Below are 16,770 nucleotides of genomic sequence, written 5' to 3'. Positions count from 1 at the left end.
TCTGAAAACTTCACATCATCTACATTTGTTAAACTGTACTGTGAAGTGCTTTTAGTGGTCTTCAAGACCAGAAAAGTCCGATATAAATACAGACTGCATGTAAAATCTCAGATTCATTTACATCTAAAAACTCAAAGAAAACTCAAATCAGCTCAACAGCCGTCAGTGTGGACTAAACTGAGGACTCAGACCTCAACCATCTAAACATTCCTCTATGACAGATGTTATTTTATTTAGTTAGGTGAGAGAATTCTTTTCCTCATGGAGGTGGAGGGCAGGGGTGGACGCAGAGGGACTTGCCAGGGGGACGCAGGCCCTACTTAAATCTGATTGGCCCCTGAAGTACCCCTGTCTTGTCAGAAGAAGAATTGAACACTTTTTATATTCTCTAAGCTTTATTTTGACGTATAAAATGTGCTTGTAGAGGGAACACGTTTCTTTGGCTTTGCACAAAGCTATAGAGCTAACAGTAAACAAGGAATGACTTAAATGTCCTCCTTAAAGGTTCAGTGTGTAAGATTTTTGCAGAAATCGAATATAAAATAATCCTAGTGATGTTTTCACTAGTGTGTTTCCCCTAAAGTGTACAAATTCTTGTTTTCTTCACCCTAGAATGGCACCTTTTATATTTAAATACTTTATATTTACATCAGGAGTAGGTTCTCTCTACGGAGGCCGCCATGTTTTTTACAGTAGTCTAGACTGGACAAACTAAACACCTTTTGAGTTTTTACGACAACTGAAGGCTGACACAGGTTCTCTGTCATGTTTGAAAGGGGAGGGTGAAGTGAGGGGCATTAAGCTCCAGAAGGTTGGTAGTTTGATCCCGGCTGGTTTGTGATAGCACTTTGAGCTGTCCTGAAGATAAGAAGACCATTATATAAATGTAGTCTATCCCACATCTACTGAACCTTTTATTAAGACGTTTGGCTTCAGGAAAATGTGTTTAATTTATTTGCACCAAATTTTACTTCACATTTAATCAAACAAACCAGTTTTAAGTTATTATCAAATTAAAATAACTTTATTTATAAAAATTCTGCTACAAAAGAGTGATCATTTGCATCTGAAGTGGTTCTCAAGGATTCACATTTTTAATCTCTTACGAATGTCACTTGGATTAAAGACGAGAAATGCTCTTAACAGAGCAAGACTGTGTCCACTCTACATTATTCACAGCTTGTACAACACACTCTGCTGAAAACTGCTTCTGTTTCCAAGGGTCGTCTGTAAAATGAAACTCAGGGACAACAGCACAACTGATCACTTTTCCTGCCTCCATAGCAACCAGGGGCGTCATGTAATCCAACCGCGCAACCTGGGCAACGCCGTGGCGACTCTGTTGTGTTCAAGCATGAAAGTGACGAATATAAAAACACTTGTAGAATAATTTAATACCGACAAACTGAAACAAAATGATGGCTATGACATCTCCTCCATCAGCACTTTGGCTACAAAGTTGAAGGTTTGCCGCAGTTTTTCCTCATGATTAGTTAAACATCTCTTTAATGGGGATTCCCATGATGCACAGCAGAGGACTGTCACCCACACTGAAGCGTCACAGCGCAGACTCGGTTCTCCTAAGGTAACATCACCTGGTTACTGTAAGGTGACTCAGCTGTTGCATAATGTTTGACCAACAGATCCTCCAGCTGCTCTTTATGACCCTAACAGACACGACTCTTGTTTCTGATCTCATGACTGGATGCAGTTCTTCTTTGGAGGACGCCGCCGGCTTTTCAGTCCTGTTTAGACAAAAAAAAAGACAAGATTCATTAAGAAATGACTTAAATTAGCAAGGTGAAGATTTATTATTATCACAATCAGGGTCAGTTTTGTGTCTCAGGATTGGTTAAACCAACAATAACTTTTTTGACAGCAGTGGAAACAAGTTTTTTAAATATCATCACTTAATTATCTCTTTTTTTTTTACCTACATTATCAAATAACTTTAAATAGGAGTCATGTTTGTTTCCTCTGATTAATCTAAGTCCAATATTCACCATTGATTATAGAATCTTTAAAACCAAGTGAATCAGGTTGAAGTCAAATGTTTCCTCAGATTTGCAAATTCAAGATGTTTTTAGCAGTAAGGGGGTGCTTTCTGAACGTTAAACTACAGCCAGTAGCTATTTAGTTTACCATAACACTATCATTTAAATATTTTTACAGATGATTCAATTGAACACAATTTTTAAATCTGAGTGCTTTTTATTTTTATTGTTTAGGCATTAAGTTGTTTCATAAATGTACGTGTTTTACTAAACATTGCACTGTGAGGAGTAAAAATCTGCTTCAAAAAGTACCTAATAAAGTTTTCAGTCGTTTTGGTATTGGTACAAAAACCTGCATATTGCATTTGGACTGGGGTACATTAAAAGAAATTGTCAAATTGTCGAACAAAAAATACAACTTTTGTTCTTGATTCAGAGTCACCGGTATCTTACATTTCATAGACAAACAAGAAGGTTGAGAAAGAAAATGATTGGTATTTGCAGTCACTCATTCTGATCTTGGGACTAAAACTCTGGTTGTGATTGGACTCGAGCTATAGTAATTAGTTAATTTTCTGAAGATTCTCATTGTTGTAAAACTGGGCTCTGCACAGCTGTAAACACTAAATTTGACCATTCAAACAGGCTTAATAATCAGGTAAAAACTCCACGTACCGTCTTCATCTCCTGTGTTGATGGTCTGCAGAGACATGCTCCTCTGAATGAGCTTTGCTGGCTTCTTTATTTTGGATTTCAGTGCACCTGGTTTCTCAATGATCTCAAAGGAGTCCTCCACCTCATTTTCTACAATATCTTTGGTCTCGGACACGTTCCAGGCAGGTGAGGGGCTCTGAGGAGAGACCATTCCTTCCTTTATAGTCTCCGAGCATTGGTTGGCTCCTCTGCCTTTTAAGAAGTGCCTAAAGGAGCTGCGCTGTTTTTTCGCGCCTAACAACTGGTTATTCTTCAAACTCCCTTTTCCGTCCTCCTCTGTGGGTGAAGCAGGACTCTGCGGGGAGACCCAGTCCTCCTTTTCTCTGCTGGGGTGAAGGAAGTCTCTCTGCAGGCCGTTCCTCTGGTTCAGTCCGAGCAGCGAGTCTGTGTGAGTCGAAAGGTCTTGGAGGGAACCTGTGAGGCCCATTCTGTTCCCGATAACCAGAGAATATTTTGGATTGTGGTATTTATGAGCTGGCACCTTCAGGTCGATATGTCTGGAGTCCCCGACCGACACCTGAAAGCGAGATGTGGAGACTGACAGAGGTACGATTTGCTCCACCTTTGGCTTTGGCGGAGCGATGGGTGGCTTGGTGATGTTGAACTCCCTGTAGAGGTCCACCTGTTCAGACACGGCATAGAGCTCCCTGAAGTCGTTGTCGAAGAAGTCCACGATTTGTCCCGACATCACTGTGATCATGTTTCTGTCGATCCGAGACGAACTCCAGGTGAAGCTGGAAGAGGAAAAGGGCGTAAACCAAAAGAAACTCTTGAGGGAATCGTGGGAAGGTTAGGTGAAAAGATTGACAACACACTCTGCCTCTAAACATGCATGTTAGCAGCAAGCCTTCCTGAAAATAACACAAACCACCAGCTCATTAATTAACATCTGATATATATATATATAAAATTTTTACACTTTGTTTTTCACTCAAATTACACAAGATTATGGATATTGTCATTTAACAGCTATTATTTAAATAATGGCAGTGTGCCAATAGCTGGGGGCCTCAATTATGACTGCTCAAATGGTTAATCATAGTCACTATAATACAGTATTCAGTCACTGCCTGGTGCGACTGTTGGTGCACTGAGCAAGGGCTATAAAGATGGAAATTTAATTTAATTTATCAAGATAAACAGGTATACGGAGTTTGCCTTGCAAACAAGGGAAACTGGAAATTAAGGCCCTAATATAAAAGCCTGATTTATCTCTAACACTGATATAGATCAAGGCGCCAGCCACTATTTTTACATTAATGGAAGAACACTTTAATCATTTAAACATCCGAGGGGCTTTTAAGTAGATGGACAGAGCCACCGGTTTCCCACGGTTCCAGTCTTTATGCTAAGTCAAGCTAACCTGTGGATTTTTTACAATATTGTGTTTTATAAAGCTATAGCTCTATAAAGATTACGACATGTGCGATCACCAGAGAAAACTAGAAAGTGCTGTAGTGTTGTTATAGGTCAGCTTTTGTAATAAATCTAACTAATGACTGCTGAAGCTACCACTCTTATTTGAATCCTTTAAAAGCATTTTGTAATATAGCAGCCCTAAGAAGCTACAACAGACAGTTTTTACACACTCCGTAATCTAAACCTAAAGAGGCATGACGAGTCAAAACATGACTGTGCTCATTTCACTTGGCACAAATCTGTCTTTCAAGTTTTGTTTTTTGTCTATCACTAACAAACTGACGTGTTTAACCAGTGGACTCCGTTGTTAGTCATTTCCAGGTTAGAGAGATGATGTGTTGACGGATGAGTCATCTGCTTGCAGGCACGCTGCTGCACACAGGAGCTTAACTCTTAACTCTGTATCCTACAGAGTTAAATCTGATTCTTTTTGAAGGAGAGTGGGTGAAGTATGTGTCAAGTTCAAGTAAGAAGGGAATACAAAGTGGATTTTATGTGCATACACAACAGGGACCCATTTATAAAAACATTGTGGCAGCATGATAAAATAGTACAGCCAGAATAAGCAGCGAGCATAACTGCAGGGTAAAAAACTGTCGTGCTAATCATTAGCTGTCAATTCATCTTCCTGTAATTCACACTCCTACACATACATATTGATGAAAACCTCTCTTTCCATACACATGAAGGGATCGTGATTATTTCTCTGAGCCTGGTTAATTATATTGAAAAAGCTTTCTGCCACAGATTAATCTCACACAGGTTTTATACAAAACTGCCAACACAAGTGAAATGGACGATCTGCAACAATAGAGCATTCAAGTCATTCAACATGTTTAATGTGCTGCACTTAGTGGTGTTATTAGTTTTTACTCCTATGAAGATTTTTGTGAGTCTGTACACATGTGCGGATGTTTATCATTGGTCGCTTGTCAAGGGCGGATGATAATTAAGATCTTGTTATAAAACCCTTGTGACAAAAATGTTATTGAGGTTTGATATTTATCAAACACAAATATAACCAAATATGTAAAACTTAAAATGAGAAAATTTAAATAATTGTATAAATTTAAAAAGGAATGCACATTTATCTGCGTTGTTTATTCTGTAAAATAAGTTTTTATATCAGATATCGATATCGGACATTTGTGAAAATCATTAAACCTTTTTATCTTTATTCAACTGATTAATATGTCGGGCTCTTTTAAATTTAAAGCTAGAATCTTGACTTTTGAATCTGATGGTCAGTGTAATTATCATCATACATTTTCAAAATAAAATATTTTTGTGCGATATGTTTTGAACAATTATGGAAATTTATAATGACTAGTAATCTAATGTAGAAAATAAATGCTTGCAGTTGATAAGTGGAATTACTGAATTTATATTAACATTTTTCAATTCTTTGAAGACATTCCTGGAACACATTCAATTGCATTCTATGTAATATCAAAAATCTCTAGGCTCACCTGTAAGACCCAAACATAACTTTCTCTCCGTCCACCAACATGTATTTGGAGCACAGGGAGCCGGGCAGTTTTCCAAACGACAGGGCCAGTCCTGCACCTTTCACCATCCGCACACGAAGGTTCTGTAAAGAAACACCCACTTAATTACACATTTCAGCAGGCTTAAAATCACACAGGTATGCCTGAGTAAACGCACTGGGCCACAGCTATTAAAGGTGCCCTGTTGTATCAGGGATGACTGGTTAATCAAAGGTGATGCCAAGTTAAACTGTGCGGTCACACCTTTCAACATAAAGTCAATTTTCTCAAGAACTAAAAGGGTTGAACTCGAACCCTTTAGCCACATATGTTTACTTGGGAAAGAAAAGGAGACATCAATAGTTAGTAGACACACTGGGAGGAGGCTTTCCTCGCCTGTCAACCCCAGTGTGGAGGTGAAGCATCCAGTTACAGTTTTTGGATCTGTTCTCAGGATCTATGAATGTTCATTTGTAAGAAGTAAGAGTAACAGAGCCCAGCGCTCTGAAAAGGCCTTTCACTGCCTTATCAACTGACACCACCACAGCCAGGTACTTCAGTGCTCCAGTTCAACTAGACTGGAGCGAGAAAACTCGGCGTTACAGCAGATAAGGCTGGGTATTGTGTCCCTGAGGAGATAGGATGACGGTCTGGCTCAGTGAACTGCTGTTCGCTGTTGATTTAGCACTTGCGGTCATTTCTTACAGGATCTGTAACATATAATATTAAAAGTTCACAAATAAAACAATATGATATTATTCAATCTATGGTGGAATTCTTGGGCCGTAATGAACTGGTCTGTGTTTTCCCAGGATTTCAACATTTCATTTTTCAAAAAAATCCCATGTTTGATACCCCATTGGAGCCACTGTGTTTGCTTTTTAAGAAAATAAAGTTTATGTATTACTACGCCAGGTTTCATAAGTGGATCAAAATCTTATGTGGTATTTCCTATAAAAAATATTTCTTCCTTCAGACCCAAAATGCATCATAACCTCCTCGGCACTTTCTCTCTCATACACACGCCAAATATGAAGCTAATGAGCAGTTTGCAAGATTTGCAAGAAAAAAACCTGCTTAATTTGGACGCATGCAGTTACAAAAAATAGCGCTTAAGAAATAATACTTACTAATAAAAGCCAAACGATTATTCATTCAAACCCAATGACTTAACAGAAAATGCAAAACCTTGGGTTCTTATCAATGGTCTCTCAACATCTTTGATTGCATTATTACTTAATAGAAACACAGAGCATTGTTATTCATTTAAACTAAATAGGAAAGTTCTAAACCAACAATTTCAATTTACTGTGATTTCTCTTCAATTGTAATACTTTAGGTTTTGCACAAAACAAATATCTATAGACATAGTTAATCAGTGTTAGGTTTTACATGAAGTGGATTTTAATGCAGATGTCCTGAAGCTAATTTTTCATTCCATTTGTGAGGTTTGTCTAATAAAAAGAGCTAAGATAAGATTTTCCATCACCTGGCATCTCAAAATGTGTTCTTATCACTGGCTTATGGCTTTAGGAAATTATAAATGAATTCAACTACAGTTTATACACCCTTTAGAAATGACCCACTTAGAAGTCATTTGCCATGCTTTAACACTAAAAAACAAACTAACTTTGTCACACCGTCTCAAAGGGCAGGACACTTGAGACACTTTAAGCCATGATCATTATTGCAGTCACTGACATTGTTTACAACAGGAGTTACATTAGGTGTTTTCCTTCAAACGTTCTAATTTGCTCTCTGTGGGTTGTATAAGCAAGTCCCTCCCTGTGTCATGCTCTGCACTGTTTGCTGAGCTCAGTTCTCACCCGCAGATGCACCGCATTAATCTGCAGCCGGGTGCACATATCCAGGAGGTGGGGCACTCCTCTGGCCTCCAGCACAGCGTAGATGGCCACCCCGCGTCGTGACGAGGCATCAAGCAGGTCCTGAAGGATCTGCAGATCCGTCAGGATGTCCATGACTATGGCCACCACCTGAGAAACAATTAGAATTGTGGAGGACAATTATAATGTGGCACCGATGGAGGCTGTTCACTTCCTGTATCCTGATCCCAACACAAAAAACATTCTGTAATATATCAATACAAATTTAAATGTCTTGAATTCTGAATTAAAATATTCTTAATAACCTAATTTTAAACTAAAATAAGAAATATGCACAATATTTCATTATTTTAATTAAACATTTTTTCAAGATCGCCAAAAACCCCTGGTTGGGGCTGTATTAAAATACACCACTAACTAGACTGATAGCAAACACTCAAAGATATCAGTCCTCTAAATGTGTCCTGGCTCTGCCCCTTTAATCGAGACCACTGGAGAAGTTCTTCCCTGACCCATGACCCCTCCCTTCTACCCATGTTCCTATCAGTCTAGTTCTGTAGTTTTGCGTGATCACTTTTAACAGTCGGCCACACAAACAAAAAGCAATGAAGATTATATTAGCTTATAACTGGCACTTGTTTGAACTTTAAATAGTTTTGTTTTTGATACATAAAGGAAATTTTATACAGTAAACCTTCTTCACCTTCTTTTTTTTTTATTGCAGAGTTGAGTGAAAGTTTTTAAATGTTCTAGATTGGAGCTGAAAGAGAAGTGAGAACTGAAACTACACATTAAGTAGCAGACACTCCACACTCTGATGTGGAGCTGCCGACATATTTGCAGACCCGCCTGCTGCAACAGTAAGACCAATAAAAACATGTCCACCCCTCCCATCGCAGGTAAACACAATGACTATTATTACTGTTGGGATTGAAATTGTGAGCTCATCATTGAAATAGAAAGTAACAGTTGATGATTCAGTGGAACTTGTTTTTCCAGACAATTTAAAACACCTTCACAAGATATATCACATACAGTACATTTTACTGCACTGTAAATTTTAATAGAGAAACAAGTGGAGCGTTTTACAGCCACACTGGGTTTGCATATCTCAGGTCAGTTCAGCCAGATCATGTGAGAGTTTTTCCAGTTCCTTATTTCCTGTAGCTCTGGTGTTCATGTATCAGCCTGATCCAACAAGTTTTTCGGGTAGACACGTGTGTGTGTGTGTGTGTGTGTGTGTGTGTGTGCGTGAGACATACAATCATACGATATTAATGACACGAAATGTGAAAAGTAATCTGTGCATCAGTTTAAATGGTTAATAATTATTCATCCTTCCTGATGGTTGGATCGTGTATTGAGGAAAGCACCTTCGTGTCCCTCTTATGTTTACTGCTTAACCGGTGATAACTTGTTAATGATTCAAAGTTTTAATCTTGTCTCAAGAGAACTGACAACATTGAATTGGCTGGTGATGTTTTTATTGCTCGTTTGTTTGTCAGCAGGATGACACAAAAACTGTTGTATGGATTTCCACAAAACTTGGTGGACGGGTGGGAAATAACACATCACATTTTGGCACAAACTGGTAACTTTGCTGCCTTACAGTAATTCTACGATGTAACAATGCTACGTTGCCTTATGTTTTCAATGTTAATCAATTATACAAAACACAATGATACCACGAATTAGCGAATCAAGAGTTTTGTCATGAGAGAGAATCTGTTATTTAAAAGGCACTCTTTAACTTGATGTATCCTGACGAGGCTAAGAGCCAAGCTATGACATGTCCTCTGCCTGAAGGGTTTTTAGCTGATGGTTTTAAATGTGGTGACATTTTCATCCAGTCCCTCCAAGAAGACAGATAGTTAAAGATGAGTTTACCGCACATCATTTGGTTTGACAGAGTTGATGAACTTTAACCACTGATGGATAGAGTCCGTCTGCATCCTTTGGCAGTGGTCTTGAACAGTGACACTGTGTTTGTAATCTGATTTTGGATCCCTTTAGTTTATGTCAATATGTAATCTGCTGTTTTATTCTCATGAGACGAACTAATGCAAATCCTCATATGGTCGTCTGAGCTCCTGATTCCTGTCCAGTCAGGAATAATCAACAAGCATATTGAACTCATAGTTTTACAATAAAATCATCAGAACTTAATACAAATTGTATACAAGTCAATTTCAATCCCCCAAATTGTGAAATGCCCAAATTATACACATGTCTGAACATCATTTACTCTGGCCTCTTGCTCCTTTTTTCTTTTTTTATTATTTCAATATCTCAACTTTCTTAACTTGTATTTGTCATTATTCAACATTTCAGTCCTGTTTCATTATGTTCATTTTTCAATCAAATCTATTTTGTTGATTCTCTAAATAAACTGAAAACCTCTATAATTAAGACATTTTGTTATGTTCTTGAATTGGAGTTGAGTTTGTCACTCTCCTGTACAGTCTATGGTCTGTACGTAACTTCTGTTATGAATAAAGCTGGATAAGTAAAGTCAGAATTATTCTGCACCGTGGTTCTCTTTTCCTAACGTCTTACGGCTTCTCTGCACATCTATCCTTGACCTTGAGACGTTTTCCATCGGGGTCCATTAATAATGGTGTTGTGCTGCTCACTATTCACAGCTCATTTCAACAGCCTTCTCTCTTTCTCTGACAGTATGTAGTTTTTTTCAACCTCCACAATCTGTGCATGTCATTCTGTCGGTATTAAATTTGAACTTTAGGATCCTGATATGCAGAACTACTGTGTCAAGTGTTTGGCAGCCTTTCAGAGATAATTATTTACTTCACCTCAAGAGGAGCAGTCTTAGCATTTGAGCAGCTTATTAAGTTGTCAAGGTTCCTGTAAACTGATAATAAAGAGAATTAATTTATTATCCTATAAGAACTCGGGCACAGGGCTTAAGCCGGATAATTATTTTATTTGTGCGTCTGTTTCCTGCTCATCCAGACTAAAACCATGTTTACAGCCTCCACAGAGTGTGTTTCACTGTGTGTGAGTCAAATAGAGCTTTTCCAGTAAGACACATCAGTGAAGGTCAGGAGAGCAGGGACAGTAGAGTCAGGACAACATTTACTCGCCTCTTTAACTGTGAATAATAGCTGATCAACATAGAGTTTCCAGGCCACAACAATTTCCTCGCACCAGGCGACCCTAACCCTAACATTAAGGCAACTAAACAAATCAGATCAACTTTCTGTGAACCTTTTTTTCCTTGAGGAGCGTATTTAGGGTTTTAGATTCCAACTTTCTGTCTGCAAAACTAGTTGCGATTAAATCTTTATTTAACATGCTGACATCTAAAACAGAAATGGTCACAGTTGACTTTGTGGCAGCAAAGTTACGAAGACGACTGACTCTCATTTCTAACTTTTTGTTTAATCACACGCATAAATGTCAATAGAGCTTTTAATATGACAATGTCACACTTCCTACCAGATGTTGCTTGTAGTTTAGTTGTTTGGCAATTGTTTCAGGATTTCCCTGGGGATTAACTTAAAACAATTTATATGTTAACATGAGGTGGATTTTTATTAAAACATATTCATGTGGGACGTGAAACAACAAGTTGAAATGTCAAAGTGAAAAACAAAATCTCCAAATGGCAGAAAAGTTTTACTCAACAGATGAAAACTTCAGATCTGTGCGGAGCGATGAGGGAAGTAACCGTCTAACCACAGATGCTGTATTTCCATTAAACACGTCTTTGAATCACCTTATCTTAAAGAATCTTCTTTTGTGGCACTCAGCTGTAGAATTGGCATCTCTAAGTCTCTATCTCCAAATATTCACATTCTGCTCAGAGATGGAATTGAAACATTTATTCACATTTTCTTGAAGTTCAGTTAACATTTGTGCTTTCTAATTTGTGCGTTTGAAAGAAAATCTATTTACCTGATATTACTGTAAAATACATTTCCTGAAAAAACACAACAGTAACCCTGATCACGAATATCATATTAGTTATGAATCAAGCTCCAGGCTGTACGATCCTCCCCACCTCAAAAAGGAGAAACTGTGCTTTCTAAGCCAGTCAGAACAAACTCTATCACTTTACCAAACAGTTAAAGCCTCTGGTGCTAAATATCAAACCAATCATACGTGAGCGTTTGCCTCGTCAGGGCTTTTTTTAATGCTTGTGCATACCTGGCAGGTCAATGATCAGTGGGAATCTGAGTGGGACAAATAAAGGAAGGGCTTAAGAAACCCTGAATGACTGGGCTGCAGGATATTGGGGGAGGCTGAGAGTCTAATCGTTCTGATGCAAGTCCTGATGTGCAGCTGACATTTACAGCAGCTCTGCCTCCAACGTCTGAACCACAGGTGACTCAGCTTGTTAAAACTTGTTCACAACTGAAATTACTGCCATGGGTTAGGGTTAGCCAGTCCATGGAAAATTCTGCATGTGCAAAATATGATGTACACACATGTGGTTTTATGTGTTTTAGTTATACAACAGTTATATAACGACTTGTGTTTGTATAATTTACCTGTAACTGATTTTACTGTATTGTTCTGCATGATATAATAAGAAATTAAAGAGACATAAACCTTCACAGTTTGACCTTGGGACCAGGTGCAATAATATTTGTTTTTGTACATTGATCCTTGACGATGCATTGAAAAAAAGTACATTTCAAGATTTACACTCAGGAGTACACACTGTAAAAATAATCGAGAGTAATTATACAACGGTCCTGCATCAAGCTCTTCCTTCACTCAAGGTGATAATGTTCAGTTATTAAAAATGTACTAAGGTTAATCAGCTGAATGTTTGCCCAGGAGGAAGTGGTATGTCTTGTTGGAGAATGCTACACAATAAGAAACAACCAATTACTTCTGGAGGTGATAAGGGATGCATAGTGACTGCAAGTGTAAATGCAATTACATTGTCAATCCACATGAAATAACTACGAGAACAAAAATACCGATCGGACGCGGTTGTTAAAAACCAGCACGATAAATGAAAGGAAATAGTTATATCATGTTATGTCAGACCCTCACATTGTCATGGATGGCTAATATCTCCCTCTAATACTGTACAGAAAGATGGAGGACATGAAGGCTCCCTTTAAAGTGAAGCCAACCCGTCTTGATTGCTGCCTGGTGAATAGCTGCACAATAAACCAAAAAAGTCATTGAAATACACGTTAAATCGTTTTTTTCTCAAAAATGGTTCCTGTCCTTTTTAGTAGTTTTTAATCACACTGATGTTTGTTCAAGTGTTTCTGATAAGTTTGATTTTAATTAGTCACTCGTGATGGGTTTAGCATGTGTATCAGTCAGACTTGGATATCGTGCATCGCACAGCACAATCATTACTGCAGAGGCCGGCTCCAAATGAGTCAAATCTGAGATATTTTGCCTTCATCTTTGTACAATGGGAGAAAGTGGAGACAAAAGGAGGATATGACGTGCACAGAGCGATTAGATCTCATTGTGGACACTGGAAACACATTATAATACCAGATGTAATGAGTTTAAAATGATATCTGTGTGTGTAAACTTCAGATCGGTTACTTGGCTGTGGGCCAAGTAAATAAACAGCCAGTGATAAGTTTTATTACACGGTTGGTTATTATGCAACGCTGAAGCAGTGTAAAACTTAATTACATTTAGAGTTAATGAGTTCACACATAAAGGCACTAATTGAATCCTAAGGCCCTTTGCAAAATAATAAAAATGTGCTAACTACACATCTAATCCAATCAGAATGTGTTTTGTTGACATCACATTTAGTAGCAGAGCTTTTTCTTCTATCTAGTCAGATTTAAAATGCGTTTGTCGATTATTTCATATATTTCTCTTTAGCAATTGCTCAGTACTTCAGGAGGATCAAGCAACAGGCGACACAACAGAAAGGTAATGAACCAAACGTGCTCTGCTGGGACTGTTTACAAACACATGGGAGCTTTGTCAAAGTAAATACTCAAGAAGAAACTTCAACCTTTGTGCTAACTGTTGCAGCAGTTCTTCAAACTGTCAGATGTGCGTGAAGAAATATTATAATATAGTAATGAAGGTAAGTACTGGAAAAACTCACCACCTTCTTCAATATTGGATCTATCACGGGCTACCCTCTTTTTTTTGTTTCATTAAGTTAAAGGACCTGAAGCCTAGTTTATAAAAACAGTGCGTAGGATTCATACTTATTTATACAAAGACCGAAAATGGCGTACGCAAAAAAGGTTCCATTTTTTAAATCAAACTCCACCTTGAAACTTACACATGAATCAGCCTCATATCCCTCTACACGGCCACATTGAACCATAAATGTTCAACACAAAACACCTCATGAATATTAAATTACCCTGCAGACCAATGGGTTTCCATGATGAATCATCAAGTGATGAGAATCAGTGTCAACTTTCTGACAACGACATCGAGGAGCTTGTTAGAGAGGTGGAGGTGAAGAAAGACCGCGGAGTGGCAACGAGTTGCTGATACTGTTAATTAAGTTAAAGGGGTAGCTCACCAAAAAACGAAAAATTCACTCATTATCTACGCACAACTATGCCGATGAAGGGGTGGGTGAAGTGTTTGAGTCCAGGGGGTGAGTTTCAGGGGTAAACAGATCCAACACAATTTATGTAAATGTTTTTCAAAAGACAAAAAACTGAAAAAAAACAGAAACGCCTGCATCTGCTCCTGTGGTGTCATCCAAGCGTCATTTACACCATGTTTTTAGCATAAATGTCCTGTTATCCTCCTTCTAGTTACCACTGCAGTAACTGCAGCTATTGCAAGTTTTTGCAAGTGCGTACAAGTGCACACATTCTCCCATCAAGTTTGTTTTTTATAGATCCCAACGTTTGCGTGAGAAGTGGCATACGCACTAAAATAAAGATGCTTTCGCCACGATCACATCATTGTTAGATGTCGATTCCAGCTTTCTTTTCCTGTGGTGTAAGTATTATTTTTTTAATACTTGAGCATTTCAAGGGCCTTGCTTTAGCAGCATTCCCAATACAAGTCATTTTGACACAGTCCCTAAAGGTTTCATCAGTAAACTGTAGATTCACTTGGTTTGCAGTGATTCTGCAGTTTGTCCATCTCCTCTCTCAGAATGACTCCATTAACACAATTAATCATCAACTATTTTAAATCTATTACACATGACTCACCCTTGCTCTTGATGCTTCTCTCACCGTGTGAGGATTTGAGGCTTTCCTTTGGGAGTTTCTGACCTTTCACTAGACAAAGTGATCACTCAACAAAATGATCGGGATTTGCAGACCCGGGCTGGAAGTGAACTCACCTTGTGTGATTCCTGTATCAGTCTCCTCACGACCTCCTTGATGTGGGGTCCGCTCTCTTTGGCTGGGTGGGTGTACACGGACACCCGGGTCGCCCCCTTGTAGTGGCCGCCGTTGCCGGGCCAGCCGATGTCCAGGGGCGGGACCTCAGTGTCGGACATCTCGGGCCAGTAGGTGGAGTGGACCCCGGAGTCGGCGCTGGAGGAGCCCTTGGACTTGTCCTGGTCCGCGGACTCGGAGTCGCTGTCGGAGTCATACTCCTGGAAGGTTTTGCGGAGGGACTTCACCTCCCGGGCGGAGAGGAAGTCCTTGACGTTGTCGTCTTTGAGGCGCATCTTGAAGGCGCCGTCCCCGCTCCGGAGCAGCTGCTCCAGGGCCGCTCGCTGCTCCTCGCTGTAGTAGAACTCGGGTCTGGACTCCAGGATCTTCTCGTTGACGTGTTCATCGTCCATACACAGCAGCTGAGACTCCGCCATGACAGATAACAGTTCCTCTGGTCCAGCGGCCGCTGACGCTACCTGAGCGCACAGGTAGGAGCAGGGGGCGGGGCCACGGTTTGAATAAAGACCTTCCATTATTGAACAGCTTCCGGTTACACGGCTTTCACAATAAAGCTGGTCTCTTCTATCTATAACTCTCCTGATTGGAAACCCAATGTGAGTGATTTAATAGTTGTATCTACGTATATAGGCTATATATGGTGAACAATGTTGATGCTGTGTGTTAGTTTATTTTGATGGTGTTGCTCTCACTGTTATTTATTAGCTTGTTTTTGTTTTCCTGTAAACCGATATTCTGTTTATATTCTCTATTAATCAACATCGTTTGTTTGGCAAACAATTGAGTCAACAAGTTTTCAATACTCACAGCGAAAAACGATGAGTCTGCATTGCAGAGATTAGCTGGGCTTGAAAATGATGAGTACGTTTGATTGACCTGCAAAATCTGGAGGCTCCTTCATGACCATCATGGGACTGACGCGGCATTTAGAAAATACTTAGTTTATATTCCTGTTTTATCACAAATAAATAACACAAGCAGCAGATAAATCAAGACACTGTCTGGGGAAAGTGAGGACAGCGTCATATGTTAAACATGTTTTTTGTAAAAAAATAAAATGCAGATATCCCTTAGTTAAAATATATATAACATAAAGGACTGTAACCCTTACTGCTGAGCACAGAGACAAAAAATAGACATTCTGTAAAAACATTCTTTCTAAAACATTAGAAAAAGGATTAGTAATTGACAAAGGTGTACGTCTATTTGGTCTTTTAACTGTATAATTCACCAAACTACTTATCTAAGTACATGGTTCTGTCCAATGCAATCCAGGACAACTGTTCTGCATCATGCTTTTTATGCTTTTGATGCTTTTGATGTCAATTTTTGGTTGAAAACGTCTCAGAGGTGACATTTAGTGATGTTGTGTTTCAAATGAGCATTTCTGGGGAAATTATGGATATTGATGGCAGTTTATGATTTTTTCCCCCCTTATCTACCTACTTTGGATTTCTCTACTTTTTTGTAAAAACAAAAAAAAACAACAACATTTAAGCTACTTAACCATTATAAACAACACTTTCTCTTTTTTTACTTTATGACTAAAAAAACAAAATCTTTTTGATTAAATTATGAGGAAGTTTTCCATGAAATGAGCTGTGCCAAATGAAGCATTTCATTTGTAAATAAATACATTTATCAGCAGACAACAAGACAAAGTGTCAAAGTTTTGTCATTTGCATATAGAAGATTTTCGGGTTTTGTGATTGTAATCCATGAAATGTTTAACTTTACAAGTTGCTGACAAATCCACTGTTAACTCTACACCGGCAGAAATATGAGACCACATGCTTTGAAGCATCCAGCACCAAGGATGCAGCTCAATCTAGGGTACAGGCTCTGGTGCAGCTATTTTTCCAAAGGCCACCTCTTGCCTCTTATTTCTGCTTTTATTCATAGCAGTTCTGGCTTTTGCAGAAATCATTTAATGAAAGAATAAGTCATGTTTCCATATAAATGTAGAATACAAGAA

At 38.7% G+C, this 16,770-nt stretch overlaps 1 protein-coding gene across 1 annotated transcript; it reads right to left on the bottom strand.

Annotated features, from left to right (window-relative positions):
- Nucleotides 1–995: 995 nt before the first annotated feature.
- Nucleotides 996–15,325, bottom strand: fam83fa (family with sequence similarity 83 member Fa). Its single transcript, XM_020094413.2, has 5 exons — nucleotides 14,738–15,325; nucleotides 7,441–7,608; nucleotides 5,597–5,718; nucleotides 2,670–3,442; nucleotides 996–1,745 (listed from the first exon to the last, which is right to left on the bottom strand). The coding sequence occupies exons 1-5, from the start codon at nucleotides 15,308–15,310 to the stop codon at nucleotides 1,696–1,698; spliced, it is 1,686 nt and encodes a 561-aa protein (XP_019949972.2). The 5' UTR covers nucleotides 15,311–15,325; the 3' UTR covers nucleotides 996–1,695.
- Between the last annotated feature and the right edge of the window lie 1,445 nt (nucleotides 15,326–16,770).

This window comes from Paralichthys olivaceus, chromosome 5 (genome assembly GCF_024713975.1).
Source record: "Paralichthys olivaceus isolate ysfri-2021 chromosome 5, ASM2471397v2, whole genome shotgun sequence".
Lineage (NCBI taxonomy): Eukaryota > Metazoa > Chordata > Actinopteri > Pleuronectiformes > Paralichthyidae > Paralichthys > Paralichthys olivaceus.
The sequence above is the reverse complement of the archived record's forward strand: the minus strand, read 5'-3'. Positions and strand labels throughout refer to the sequence as shown.